We start from the raw sequence: 15385 nt of genomic DNA on the forward strand, positions 1-15385 counted from the left end.
AAGAAAGCAGAAGGGTCTTGCTCTCTTGAAACCAGCTACTGACAGATGAGTATTAGCTGGATGATATTGGACTGCTGGAGTGGGTCTAGAGAAGGGCCATGAGGATGTTCAGAGGGCTGAAGCACCTTCCTAATGAGAACAAGTTGAAGGTGGTGATTCACTGGAACAGGTTTCCCAGGGAGGTCATGGATGCCCCCTCCCTGGACATATTTAAGGCTGGACTGGATGAGGCCTTGAGCAACCTGGTCTAGTGGAAGGTGTCCCTGCCCATGGCAGGGGGTTTGGAACTAGATGATCTTTTAAGGTCCCTCCCAACCCAACCCATTCTGTGATTCCATGGTGCCTCGTTGAGGGGGTAAAGCTGTCTTAACTTTTGGTTGTGGTGCTTTTGCCGTACTCTGTGCTTGTGGTACCTGTGTGTTTAGCTTTGACTGCAAGTACACTAGGGATCTTCATTTTTTTTTGTGCATGCAAAAAAAATGTGCAGGAACTGAGCTTTTACATTGTTTAGGTTTAATTTTTTTTCACAACTGCCTTGAGCCAAGGACCTTTTAAAGTTCAGGATGCTTTTCCTCTAGTCTTCTTCCTGCACTGCTGCCAAGAAGAAAGAATTAAGAGGGAACAGGCCAGGCGGTAAGGTGGGGATCGGGTTGGTGAGAGCAAGCGTTAGAGAAAAGAACACAGAGGGAAGGGCATAGAGCTGGGTAAGAAAAGGACCATGAATATATTTATAGGAGAAGCTACAATTCTTGTTTTTTTATTCTCCCAAGAGTAATGAACTTTTCTGCTGTGCTTCACTTTCCACTTCTTAAACCTCTCACGAAAGCCTCTGCTGGCTGGGGAGAAGTGTCACTTGAGAATCTTCTCAGAACTTGGCAGCTGTGTAATAGGGGCATGTAATCTTTTCTAATCCTCTCTACAGGTTTGTAATAACCATTTCTGTTTTGAGATTCCAAAGTGTTTTATAGGCCAAGTAGGAATTTAATTGTGAGAGAAAAATGTGCTTAATATTCAGGAGCAAAGCTGAGTGGTCCTGGGCAGGGAACAAGGACTGAGTGAGAAAGAAGGAAAACCTGCTTAGTATTGTAAGAAGGGTCACAGCGATGGCTTTGAGCAACTGCAGATGATTTGAAATCTTTGGTATCCTGGGAATCAAAATGGCTTTTTACACAGAGAGCAGATTCTGTTGTGGTGGTGTTACAAGATTTACAAGGCTGCACAATGAGCAGCTTCTTTGCAGGCACCCACAGAAGGCTGGGCTGAGCATGAAGCACACCTGTGTGTTCTGTGAGGTCTCCACCTTGATTGGGTTGTGTTGTCTGATTCCACTTGTTGAGCTGCGAAGCGCACAGACGATTGCACGATGCAAGGTTGCTGGCACCAATGCACTAAAGAAGGTGCTGATGTCTCCCCATAGACACATCTTTCAGGCTGTCTCTCACAAACCTGGCTGGGTGCAGACCATGGGAACAGGGGATGGGTGGAGAGGTGCAGCTGAGGGAAGCAAGGATCTATTACCCTTTATAAGTTTAGCAATCGGCTGTGCGCTGCATAAGAGGCTTAGAGGAGCTCAGCAGCGTTCAAGCTAATTGGCAGCTTTAAACTGCTATTAAGAGCTCCCACACCTTTTGCTCAGAGAAGCTGCACAGTGACAGCGAGCTGGTGCAACTTTCTGCTTTCTAATCAGAATTACCCTGCCAGGCCAGTTTTAGCTTTAGGCCTTATTTTTGCTTTTAGCTTCTTAGCTCTCATTTTGTTTTAGGCCTTTGCAAGAAAGCTGGAGATTGTTGGCACACTCAGCAGCTGCTCACTAAACTGCTTATAAGATTTTTGGAACTACTCCATGATTTTCTCCTTTGGAGAAGAAAATCTTGGTGAAACTGCTCACATGGTTGCAGCCTAACTGAAATTGTGCTCTCAAGCTTCCACAGGGTACTTGGGTACCAGGGGACACTGAGACCCTTTTAGCAGATACTAGGGGCTGAGGGTGGTAAATGTGTTACCACAGATCTTGGGGAGGGTCTGGGTTTTGAATTGTAGAATCACAGAATATCTGGTTGGAAGAGATCTTCAAGGTTAGGTGATTCTCTAATTGCATGTATTATGGGGAAGTATGAGGGGAAATAAAACAGGAGGGAAAAGTCTCTGGAGGCATTCAAAACCCACCTAAGCATGTTCCAGGGTAACTTACTCTAGGTGATCCTGCTCTTGCAGGGAGTTGGACTAGATGATCTGCAGAGGCCCCTTCCAACCCCCACCATTCTGTGATTCTCTGAAATCTTGGCTGCTCTCTACTGTAGTCTCAGCCTTGGTGTGAAAATGACTTGAGTTTTTGATAGGCAAAGTGGCAATGTTGCAAGCCTAGGGCAGATGTACTGAGTCAGGACCAAGTTAAATTGGCAGAGCTGTCTGGGAGCTCAGCTGGGGAGTGAGCCTGCTCTACCTTGCTCACTGCTGGCCGTCATCTTGTACAAACAAGTCAAATCTTTCCTAGGGAAGGAGTGAAGGGGTGGGAATGATGTCACCAAAGGAGAGGAGAGGCAGCATAGCTCACCCTGGGAGATGGCAGGCTCCTTGAACAGTAGCATTCTATATTTTGTCTCCTGCTGGTTGCACAGGAGATAGCCCTTGTCTGTCTGTTAGGTATTCACTCATCTCATGGCTTAACTCTTCTTACATTGCTTCTAACACTTTCTTTATGCAGAAAATCTGTTAGCAATGTAAGAATCTGGCTGGTAGCTATGGTAGTGGACAAAATGTAGAGCTTTGAAGGTTAGTCTTGCTTTCTCTGCATGGAGGTGAGACTGCTGCATGTGAGAAATCCAGAGCAGAAAGGTGACCGTTGTTCCACCTCATCACAGATCTCACCAAACATTCCAGCAACTGGTGGAAAAAAGCTGGGCCCTTACCCTTTTGCAGAACAGGTGCCCAGTCCTCTTTCAGAGGAGGAAATAACCTCAAAGCCTTACCCATAAGCAGTGAGCAGCAGTTACCTTCAGACTTCTTATCACTACATTTTAAGAGATTTCATCACCCAGAGTTGGCTCACTGATGGTAGGAAATGGAATAAGCATAAAAATTGCCATGGTGACTTTTATTTGAGGGCAGAGTGCATGATAACTGCCCCTGTCTGAATAGCCTTCATGTGAATCTGTCTGTGGGTTACAAGGTTTTCCACTGGGATAATGGAAAACCAGTTTTTAGACTGTGCCTGATCTCTGCCACTCAATAAAAGAGTGGTGGAAAGTTAATAGGGTAGATTGGCAAGACTGGCCTGTGCTAGAAAAGTGAAAGATCTTTTGAAGAATTTGTGTTGCAGTGCCAAATCCATTGGAGTCTGAGAAAGCCATGGTGCTGGTCAGGGCTTCTGCCAGCTTCTAAACTACCAATTTTCACCTACTTAAACCTTTTATGGCCTTTTTTCTGCGTGGAATGGATTTTCCAGGTAGCCTTTTGCCTGTAACCAGTTGGCATAAGAGCTTTAGAGATCTCTGAAATCTGAGGGTTTGCCTAAGCTCCTACCCACGGTATTAGGTTTCTGTACAGGATTTGGTGGTGGTTGCATGCAGCTGCTGGAGGAGAGCAACTGGATTCAGCTGAATGGAGGAGGGCTAGTTGTTGCATGTGTAACAAACTTTATTGAATGTGGCTATTAAATGTAACAGAAAGAATTCACACGAGATGCTTAGCTCTGTAATAACATCCTGCATAAATATCATCCCAATGGATCTGCTCCTGCTTTCTACACTTAAAATAACATCTTCACCAGAGGGATCTGCTGCTGACCACGAGAATGTAGATACCTCTGAAGTGAAAATGGAGCTGTGCCACAGAGTGACTTGAGGGCTTGTGAACAACGCCGTATCTCGCAGTAGCTACAAGAAGCTTCCTAGAAAACCTCCAATCATTGTCCACATCAGGATTTGAAATCAAATGGCAGAAGTAGTGGTTTTATTTCTGCAGTGTGTACTGGTCATATCTCTTAAGTGTGTTGTGATTCAGAGAAGAATTAATCAGCCCTCTGTAACGTGTGAGTCTCTGCATTACCACACACAGCGTGTGCTGATAGGACAAGAGGAAACAGCCTCAAGTTGCACAGGAGGCTTAGGTTGGACATTGGCAAATACATCTTCACTAAAGGGGTTGTCAAGCCCTGGAACAGGCTGCCCAGGGCAGTGGTAGAGTCACCATCCCTGGAGGGATTGGAAAGCGACGTAGGTGTGGTGCTGCAGGACATGTTATAGTGGTGGACTTGGCAGTGCTGGGCTAATGGTTGCACTTGATGGTCTTAAAGGTCTCTTCCAACCAAAATGATGCTGTGATTCTGTGAAGTTCCCTTATCATATTTTACAGTTGGTCATGAGAGCTGTGTGTTCTGTGTTGGGACATTGTGGTGATTGTCCACACAAACATGGAAGGTGAGTGTGCCCTCCTTCTTCCAAGTGGATTTATGCATCACGATAGGTTTTCTTTGATCAGTTGTTTCTGGCCCTGCCTGTTTGCAGTCCAGCTTGCATCTGAAGCCGTGGCCTATGGCTGGGAGTAGGTTTGAGAAATGAAAAAATGTAAACAAAAGCTAAGTATATCAGCATGAGAGAAAGTGGAAGTTGTCTTGATTGTGCTTTTCCTTGCAGACCCTCAGCAGCTGACCTTTGTTGTCATCTGCTCTGTGTAACTGTTGAGAGATTGTCCCTCTTTGAGCTGAGCCAGGGTTGCTCCAATGCCTGTGTCTGCTGTGTCCTGCAGCCCTTCATCTGAGCATCACACAGCTGGCTGCCATAGCTGCATATACACACACAGCTGCATGTCACACAGCTCTGCTGCTGTTTATTTTCACTGCCATTACTGACTCCTTTTGCAGAAATCCTGCATGACTACAAGATGCAGCTTTAAGGGAATGAAATGTGAGGAGACATGAGGTATTTCCCCTCCTGCCATCTCATTCCCTTGAATCATTCATCAGCTTTGAGAGATGCTGTATGTTTAATGAAGGACCTTTAATTGCTGTTTATCTCTGAAGCTTCAGGTCAGTAGTAAGGGTTGTTTCAGCTTCAGGTCAGCTGCTTGTTAAAGTTTCAAACTGATAGTTATTTGAACTGGCCTGAATGCTTGTGCACAGCTGGGTAGGCTGGGGTTCTGACAAGCTCTCAGCACTTACCTAAAGTTCTGAGTCCTGTCTCTATGGTAAATACATAAAACACCATGAAAACATTGACATTGGGCAAGTAGACCTGTTGTCAAGAGGTGTTAGGACTCCTACTAATCTCCCTTCAGAGGGAAAAAAAAATTCTCCCTCCATACAAACTTGGCCACTACCTTAGTTACTCAGCTGCTTGGCAGCTCCTTACTGGAAATAGTAGGAACAGAGTATGGATCCTAATAAAGTCAATGAAAGCTTGGCAGGTACTTCAGTAAGCCCTTGATTTCTCCATAGGAAGATTGTAGTTCGAAAAAGGAGCTCTGGCACATGCCAGAGGTGCTCTTGTCATCACCAGGATGGAAGCTTATTTCTGGTTTTTATCGATGGCTGGTTCTCAGAGAGTGCTTTTTGGTGGAGAGACTGGAGGCGTGGATTTAACTTTTGTGTAGTTTGGTTGGCCTGAGTTCTGCTAATTCTGACCTTTGCACTGTGTCTAAAGACAAGATGCTCCATCTGGTTGTAGAAGATCTGTTGGGGACTAAATGCCAGTAGAACACCCATCATCTCTTGGAAGACAACTTTCTGACTCTGCCCAATGCCTGCTTTTTGGAAAGCGTTCTCCGCTTGCGAATGCACTTGGAAGAAAAGAATTGTTGTATGCTTGCAATGGAAGATTCAGAGAGGTTCCCATCTGATAGCAGTACCAGCACTACTCCCTAAATACTGCTAAACTGCCATCAGCTGGCGTGAGGAATTTCACCCTTTCCATGGGGATGGGTTTGGCACGGGCTGCTCTTTTCCTTGTTCCCTGCAACACTTTTTTTTGGCTTGTTTTGTGAGTAGGGCATAACTGTTCCTATTCTTCCCCACCCTCCTTTCGTTCTTTCTTTCTTTTTAAACTAAGCTCTGTATTTAAAGAATAATAAGGTACAAGTTGTCATTTAGAAGAGAGAAAGGGAGCTTTGTGGATATTTATAACATGCCTAATGGCATTTCAGAGCCCCGAGGAAAAACAACCCTGTCTCAAATCATCTCCAATCCTGAGCTGTGTTAGATGTGGCAAGCAGGCAGCTATGCTCTTCTGGGTTCAGCAGGGGAGGATGTACCAAGAAGGGGATTTTTTCCAAGCTGTTACTTAACTGGTATTAGCATCTGAAGGCACAGAAGGCGTGACCTTTAATCCTATGTGTAGACTAACTGATCTGCTTGCTTGAATGCCTCATTGTCATGTTGCAGAATAGAAAGGATTGCATCAGACCAGCGAAACAAATCTTCTGCCACCAGAACTTGCATAGCGAGGTGTGTGGCTGCATGAGCCCACCCCACACAGGACATCTACAAACTTAGAGCTTTCAGGTGAACCTCCCTGATCTTGCCTCCAACTCCTGTCCAAAATTGCACCCATCAATGGGTTACCCTCCAAAGCACAAGCCTTCCTACATGAGCTGATAAATAGTATAGAACCTTAGGGTGGCCTTTCAGAACCTGAAGGGGACCTACAAGAAGCTGGGGAGGGACTTTTTATAACAGCTTGTAGTGATAGGATGAGGGGGAATGTATTGAAGCTTGAGCAGAGGAGATTTAGACTGGAGATTAAGAAGAAATTCTTTACAGTGAGCATGGTGAGACACTGTAACAGGTTGCCCAGGAAGGTTGTGGATGTCCCCTCCCTGGAGGTGTTAAGGCCAGGTTGGATGAGGAGGCCTTGAGCAACCTGGTGTAGTGGAAGGTGCCCCTGCCCACGGCTGTGGGGTTGGAACTAGATGATCTTTTAAAGTCCCTCCCAACCCAAACCATTCTATGAATCGTAGAATTGTTTCAGTTCAAAAAAACCGCTATGATCATTGAGTCCAACTGCCAACCTAACACCACCATGGCCATTAAACCAGGTCCTGAAGTGCAAAAATGTATCTCCCAAAGTACAAAAGAAGCACTACTGAAGTGAGAAAGGGCAGCCCTGACTTTCTGGCTTTCCTAAAAGTGTAAGTGGTCCTAGTTAACGTGTGGACTTTTGGTCAGTCACTTCCAGAGCAATCCAAGCAGTGGTGTTAAATCAGTTTTATGAGGCATTAGTGGAAGAGGTTGGTGGGGTTTGTTACATTCATATGAAAAGTTGGAGCCAAGAATGTAAAATGAAAACTGAAGATGAAGAGCACCGGAAAGCAGAACAGGGTCTGTGAAGCGACCAAGTGTATACGTGATACCGTGTAAAGTCCCAAGGAGTCTTCAGGCTAAACTGGTAACATACCTCAGCGTAAGTTTTGAAGTTACAGCTGTTGGGAGAGGCTCTGCAGAGGTCAGCCACGCAGGAAGGCTGGCTGAGAAATCCTCTGAAGAGGTGGTACAAAGGCTCAAAAGCTACGCTGCAGGTTTGGTTGCAGTGAGTGTCTTGTGTTCAACGTCCACCTAACTTGGGAGGTGGACTTGCCGCATCCGCCTCAGGGAGAGTACTGAAGCTGTGGGAGCTGATACATCAGAAAGCCAGCTTGCAACTGCTCTTTGTGGAGAGAGCACTTGGTCAGGCTGCAGGGGTGGCGGGGCTGTGTCCTGACACGTGTTCCAAAGGATACCAAAGCAGACATGAAATATTAACGCTGTGGTGTTCTCTAGTGGTGATTGACAGCTCCAGACACAGAGATGGCATGTTACTGTGCCAGCAGCCTGGGGAAAGCTGTTCTGACATAGCCAGCCCACTTGGCAGCCGAGCCGTGGCTGGCCCGCAGCGCCTGATGACTCAGTTAAGTCCTGGAGTTGTTATTGCAGTGGAAGAAGTCGTTCTGTTCTTTAATTCCTTTGTGCAGCCCATGGATCAGTTGGATATGGGCCAAGGCCTGTTGTTAGTAGAAATGATCCTGCGGAAGTCTTTTGGGGCTGGGCAAGTCGTGACTGTGGATTCTGCGCTGGAGCTAATGGTCCAGAAGGCTTTGCTTTTGCCATGAGAAAGTCTGCTAGCAGTTCACAATGTAGTTTGCTTGGTTATGGCTCAGCCTAGCAGTTGGAGACACACTCTCTCTCTCTGCTAGCCCACCCACATGAGCAGGACACTCACACCTCCATCCTTTTTTGTCCTTGGTGATTTATCACGTGTTTTCCTAACCCAGAGCCCTGATCTTCACATTTCTGCTGCACACTCATGCTGGAAGCCTTCGTCCTTCTCACTCATCTTTTGTCTGTTAGTCTATTGCTCACAGGTTTGTTTTGCTTAGGTGTGGGTAGGGTTCCTGTGCTTTTTTCTTGGGAAACCAAGTTCTAAGGACAAGCAACAGGGGTTTTATTTTCCATCAGGTTAGGTTTTGGTTGGATACCGTGATAAACGATACAGCCCTGGGCAGCCTGATGTTGGAGATGTCCCTGCTCACAGCAGGGGGGTTGGACAATGTGGTTTGTGAGAGTCCTTTCCAACCTGATGCAATCTGTGAATCTGTAAATAAATGCAAGTTGAAGTTGTGCCAAAAATCTGCCTGGAGGGTTAATGTCTTTAGGATGGACAAACACATAACTTGTGAGAGTCTGTTGTGCTCCAGGAGCTTGCATGAATGTGCTTCACAGAGGGTATTGTGGTTTCCCTTAATTGTGTTTTTGCTTAAGTAGAGATTGGGGCAAGTTTGAGACACTCAGTGTTACTTGTTACTGTTGGAAGGCAAGCTTTGTTAGGAGAGGTGGATTGTGGAGCCTGATTCTGGACCTCAGTGTCTTCCCTGTATTACCTCACCTGGAATCAAGGGAGCAGAAGTGCATCTCAATGTAATTCAGAGTGGTCATCCAGTCGTCATTCCCCCCCCGGCCCTTGCTTAAGGTTATTAGATTTTCTGTTTCCAGCACTCTTCTGGTCACAAAAATCCTCATGCAACATGATGTGGAGCCAGGTATCGAAAGCCATCTTTCAAATTAATTCTCCACTTTTACAAATCAACACTTTCAATGTGGAGGTGACGCTGCTGCTACATGCAGGAAAAGTGCATGAAGGTGTTGCAGGTTTTGGAGCCATTAGGTGGGATTTGGTGTACACAGGGGTCTGCAAGAGGTGAGGTCACTTGGAGGGGTTCGGTAGTCGGTGTTCAATGTTTGTGCTTGGGATTGCGCTGGGACTGTGCTGGGTGTTTGAGGATTCGCTGGCCTCTAGTGGTGAAGCTGGGTTGGAGCGCCAAGAAGCAGCTGCTTAGCTCTGCGCAGGCACTGGCTCAGCGTGTGTGCTAAAAGGAACTAATGTTACAAACCACTCTGGTTTTGAGCGCTGATTTTGCCTAATAGGCTCCCGGAACCGCTGAAGGAGGTCCTGGGCTCCTGTGCAGCAAGTCCCTTGATGTTTGCAGGGTCTGTTCTAGAGCCCTTGCAGGTAGTTCCAGGACTTCAGGAATCTACAGCTTAGACAATGGCTGATTTTTAGATCATATAATCATAGACTGGTTTGGGATGGAAGGGGCCTTAAATGTCACCTAGTACAACCCTTCTGTGGTCAGCAGGGACATCTGCAACTAGAGCAGGTTGCTCAGAGCTCCATCCGGCCTGGCCTTGAACACCTCCAGGGATGGGCCATCTACAGTTTCTCTGGTCAGTCTGTGTCAGTGTCTCACCACCCTCACAGTGAAGAATTTGTTCCTAATAGCTAATCTTAATCTACCCTTTTTCAGTTTAAAACCATTACCCTCATCCTGTCACTGCAGTCCCTGATAAAGTGTCCCTTTCCATCTTCCTTAGAGGCCTCTTTAAGTCCTGAAAAGCCACAATAAGATCTCCCTGGAGCCTTCTCTTCTCCAGGCTGAACAACCCCAACTCTAAGCCTGTCTTCATAAGGAATGTGTTTCAGTCTCTTTATCATCTTCATGACTCTCCTCTGGACCTGCTCAAGCAGGTTCATAAATGCTGCTGGTGGGATGTTGATTCCCTGTGATCAATGCAAGTAGAATTGTATCAAACTGGAGTGCAAGGTAAAAATTAATCTTAATGTTACAAGGCAACCAGAACTTAACCTCAAGGCTTTAGGAAGAGATGACTTGAAACTGTTTTCTGAATCTATACAAATGGTGCTACCCAAGGCTCTCTTGCTTACATCTTTTTTTCCCTGTTGTTCATATAGGGTTTCTGTGTCCTATAAAGAGATGTGTATGAGCTGACTGCACACTTGAATTCTTTGGCCTTCCCCACACCCAGTCTTCCCATAGCACTGATAAATATGCCTTACTGCTCCACAGCTCACTCTGCCTTTGGGTTGGGCTGCATGGCAGTGAAATCTGTCCATGGCACTCACTCATGTGCTTTCCTTTCCCGGCCTTGGGGAAAATGTGTTGGTGAGAGGCACAATGTGACACATAGCTCAAGATGGGGAGACTTAAGAGAAATTGATTTCAAAATAAGTTTTAAAAGATCTGCACTGTAAGCCAGACTTGTTGGATTTTTATTTTGGTTTGGTTTTGTTGGTGTTGTTTATTATTTGAATTTCTGTCAATACAGCAGCTGTGGCTAAATGCAAGTGCTGGAAAACTCCTACCTGGCAACAATTTCATCAAGTAGTTTCCCTACCAGAAGATGCTAGAATGCCCTACTTAATTCACTACCCATCCCTTTGAATTTTTCTCTCCCTTCCTCAAGCCTTTTTCTTCCTTTCTTTTTTGGTCTCACAGTTGTGTACTAGGAGATGTGGCTGGATTCAATGATCTTAAGGTCATCCGGTGATTCTATGATTCTAAGCCTGCTTTCCTTGATCCCCATCTTCCTCCCTGTGTCTCTCTATCCTTAGTCTCAAGTAATCCACTTTATTAAGACTTAGGATATATTCATGTCCCCACACCTTTTAACCTCTGTTTTGAGAAGGGAATGGAGGGAGAACAAAGTTTTCTTGATCTCTTGGTCTTGTCTCTTGATTATATTTCAGTCTTGGACAAAGGCATTTGTAGTCATCACGGGTGTTGCCATTTTTGTAAGTCATGCTGTAGATAAATAAGTATTCACAGTGTACCTTACATAATGTTCCACATGAGCACTTCCCAGGGTTAGCATTTTGTCTCTTAATAAGCTGAAACAGACATTGCTAATACAGATCTCAGGTTTGGTTCACATCTGCTTGCAGAACAGCAGCAGCAAAGAAGGTGGTTGCTGACACATGCTAATGGTTTGGGCCTTGTGGTTCTCTGTCCACAGATGTGAAAGGACCACCTACACACAGGCTGTCCTGTGGCCAGTCCCCCTACACTGACACCACAACATGGGAGAGGAAATACTGCATCCTGACAGACAGCCAGCTGGTGCTGCTCAACAAGGAGAAAGAGGTGAGAGAAGCTCACGTTGGTCACTCAGGATTTGCTTTTGGGCCTGTGTTTGTCAAAGAAGGCAGAAGCTTTTTTCATCTCTCCTTTGTTTTGTTCACAAATTTAGTGAAATGTGTAGAAGAGGGGATCCTGGTTGCATGGAAGAGGTGGTAGCAAACTGTGTGCATCCAGAACTCCCTCCTGGAGTTTTATGGCTTGTGTTTAACTCTGCCACTACATCTACCTATGTTATTGCTGCTCTTAGTGGCAGTTAAAGCCACCACAGCTATGTAAACCAACCTCCTCACATCAGTGCAGGCATTAAAGTAGGGAAAGTGCAGTAAAAGTAGGGGAAAAGGGGCTGGTTTGTGTCTGTGTCAGGGTGCTGGGCAGAGGAGGTGTGTCCAACCTCCATGCTGTGCAGTCATCCTTGCTGCAGGCACAAGGGAAATGGTTTGAGACAGAGGTTTGCCTCCTCTCGCTAAATGCAGAAGAAAGATTGTGTGCCCCTCAGCATGCATACTGAGCTACAGCAACTGTCTTTGCTTTAATTCTGAAATGACTCTGTGTGTGTGTGTATATATAGCATGTAGTGCTTGGCACTGTGCCTTGCCATGGAGGTAATGTCAATATGATTGCAGAACAGGTGTGGTTTAGCTGATTGAAACACTGAACAAACAAATGCTGGTAATTCCCTTCTCCTAGATTATGTCATGATATGTTTTGTCTTGAGATACTTTGTGTCTGCAGGCTGTCACCAATCCTTGAGCTTTGGAATCATTTGATAATGCTCCTGGGTTGGTTTGCTTGTTTAGTTATTCTGCTGTAGATTTACCCCGTCTGAAAATAAATATTTCAGGAGGAGTTGTAAACCAAGAACGTTTTCAAGCTTCTGGGCCTACAAGAAGGCTGGGGAGGGACTTCTCAGGATCTCAGGTAGTGATAGGACTAGGGGGAATGGAATGAACCTGGAAGTGGGGAGATTCAGGCTGGATGTGAGGAGGAGGTTCTTCACCATGAGAGTGGTGAAACCCTGGAATGGGTTGTCCAGGGAGGTGGTTGGGGCCCCGTCCCTGGAGGTGTTTAAGCCCAGGCTGGATGAGGCTGTGGCCAGCCTGATCTAGTGTGGGGTATCCCTGCCCATGGCAGGGGGGTTGGAACTAGATGATCCTTGTGGTCCCTTCCAACCCTGACTGATACTATGATACTAAATGGATTTTGTTACATCTAAAGGCCCACGAATTTGAGACTAATACCATGGCTTCCTACATTTGGAGAGGATCTGACTCGTTTATTTTCTTAAGTCTTCTGAAGCTTCTGTGCACAGGCCAAGAGAAAGAGACCTGTTTCTGGTGTAGCACTAAATATTACTCATCTTCAGCTGTGAACAGGTTTATTTACAAAGGCTGAAACATTTCCTCACATAGGGGGAGAGTAGGAGGAAATTATTTGGAGGAGGACGTGAGTTATTAGAAGGGAACAACATGAATGCCAGTGTGTAGGAGGGGTGATCAAACACAGGGAAAATGGAAGGCCCATAGCATGATGTTTGTTTACTATGTAATTCTTTGTCTAGTCTGGCAGGACTGTCACCTAAAGAACTAAAGTACATACTGAAGAAACTTAAGGACATGTGAGAAGAACTCTTAAAACTGGTCTCTACCAGCACAGCTGGGCTAGAAGGGTGCATCTCATTAAAGAAATGGAATTGCAAACACTGCCTCATATCACAAATAATTATCTGGAGGTGGTACACATGCACTTATGAGTTCTTAATTTCTCCTGCCACATTCAGTTAAAAGCATTTTGCTGGGAGTGAGATGAGTCTTTTACCTAGATCCTGAGGAGTAAATATGGGAAGTCTGATGTATCACTGGTGTATGAACTCATTATATACTATAAATCTGCTCTTGTTTTCTGTCAGAAGCTGGAAAAATTCTGTATCAAACTATACAGGGCCTGGGTTTGAAGTACAACAGTTACCCCAAAAAAAGTCAAGCAGCAGGGTAAACCTTTGAGGCATGCTCTCCAAGGAGCCTGTCTGCACTATCACAGAGAGAAACAAGTTGTTTTGGGAAGTGCTGCATGCGAGATGGGCCAAGCAGACATGCCTTTGGTGTAGGTGTGACTCCGCATGCTGAGAATGACATTTGCTTCAGAAGCAAGTAGCTGCAGTCAGATTTGCCATTCTGATTTTTAAGTAATTTGAGACTACTGTAAGTGAAAAGAAAAAGGGGATTCCTCACAGAGGCATCAGTGCTCTGTAGGATAATAAAAGGTTGTTTTAATCTGTCTTTGGAGTCTGTACACAGGGCAGTGTACAAACTATTCCTTATAGAAACCCAAAACATAGAGGAGTAGAACTGCTAATTAAGAGAGACATGGAGCTAATACTCTGGATTTGCACTTCCTTCTAAGTTTTCTCAGAAGTATCCCTTGTAGCTTTCATGAGAAAGAGAAGAGGAGGTGGCTCAGATAAATTGTACTTGGCAAGTCATTCTGAGTTGAAGGAGGCTCTATGTAATGTGATCTAGAAAGAACAGTGAACAAAGGCCTACGGCAACGCTGGGGAGAGATGCTTAGGAAAAGCATAATGATTGAAAAGCATGTAGGAGGGCAATCAAAAGAAGCCCTTGGGTGGGACCACAGGTACAGTGAGCCTAAAAGCAAGAGACCAGGTGAATGAGGAACAGGGAGGTTACTTGAGAAAATTTGAGATTATGCTTAAATTATTGGAAAGGTGGTGTTAGAGGAGTTTTGTTGACCTGAAATGAGGTGAAGACAGAGCTGGAGATGGAGAGGTTTCTGTTGTGAATGTGGAAATTGCTGAGAGAGTGGATAGGTCAGAATTGCTTTGGGTTGCTGAAGAGGATCTTAGAAACAATGTGAGGGACAGAATGATACCCATCAGTAAGGGGGTGGGGGGAGAAGGAAGAGATGTTAACAGCAGAGTGTCCTTGCAGCCAAAAGCACTTGCATCATCACAAGAGTGGTGTCTATGGAAAACTAAGTCTGAAGCATCTCATTTAACTCTCCATGCATCTACTTTATTACTTCATGGAGTAAAAAAACCCCAACAAGCTTTAGCTCATGTGAAATTGAAAGGCAGCAGAAATGTTTGATGTTTGTTATAGTTTGTAAAATCATTAGGCAAGTATGTATGTCAAAGCCAAAAAGTAGGAAAACACATGTAGAATGCAAACAGGCAAATTAAAGAGGTCTTCATTGGTTTAGGCACATTTCTAGGTAGTGATGTTAAAATACAGCCTTTTGAGTTTCACAGATTCTTAAGACTGAGAGAACAATACAGAAATTAATAGCAGTAAGAAAACTCCTTTCTTATAATATCCCACCAGTAGGGATTTATGGTCAAGGCATCTTGGATAGAGTATGTGCAAGAGAGATTTTGTGCTGTTTAGACAACTAGAGTAGGTTGGGAAGCAGAGAAATTTCAAGGTACAACTAGGTCCAAAAATATCTTTAATTACTTAGACAAAAATAGTTTGACAGTATCACCTTCTGCAGTGTGGAAAAGTATTAATTACTTGACACCTTGTCAACTTTATCAAATGAAAATAGGTGAGACTGAAGAATGAAGATTGTTAATGAAGGGAAGAGCCCAAAAAAAAAGGGAGTAGAAAGAAAATTAATCCCTGTAGGGAACTGAGAGACAACTTAGCAAATAAGGAGTCGTGAGTGACAGGAGATGTGCAGTTACTGCAGCATGTCTAGGTGTGGCAATACCTAGCAGCATCTTCCAAGACCGGGAGAACAGGTCTGGATCGGTTCGCTTACAGATCAGTATTTTTTTCTATGAAGAAAATTGATTTCCACTGTCAGGAAGGTGTAGATACTGGCATCACTTGTGAAACCTGTTCCACAGGGCAAGAGCTGAGAGGGCACAATAAAGCATCTGCAAAATCAGTGCCATTTAAACAGGGAAAGGGAATGAGTTAGTGATTATGAAGAGTGTTCTCAGCTAGATAATCCATTGCACAGC

General features: G+C 44.9%; 1 protein-coding gene across 9 annotated transcripts in view; it reads left to right on the forward strand.

The window, feature by feature from the left end:
- The window catches only part of RASAL2 (RAS protein activator like 2), a 211433-nt gene that overhangs the window by 90517 nt on the left and 105531 nt on the right, over positions 1-15385 (forward strand). For 8 of the 9 annotated variants that reach the window (XM_068141394.1, XM_068141396.1, XM_068141395.1 and 5 more), the window contains exon 2: positions 11279-11406. The exons of the other annotated variant lie outside the window; for it this stretch is intronic. In XM_068141394.1, the coding sequence (XP_067997495.1) occupies positions 11279-11406 (128 nt within the window). The remainder of the gene's footprint in view (positions 1-11278; positions 11407-15385) is intronic. 9 annotated transcript variants of the gene reach the window in all.

The sequence above is a fragment of the Melanerpes formicivorus genome, unplaced genomic scaffold, assembly GCF_026170545.1.
Source record: "Melanerpes formicivorus ecotype bairdi unplaced genomic scaffold, bMelFor1.0.p_v2 SCAF_7, whole genome shotgun sequence".
Lineage (NCBI taxonomy): Eukaryota > Metazoa > Chordata > Aves > Piciformes > Picidae > Melanerpes > Melanerpes formicivorus.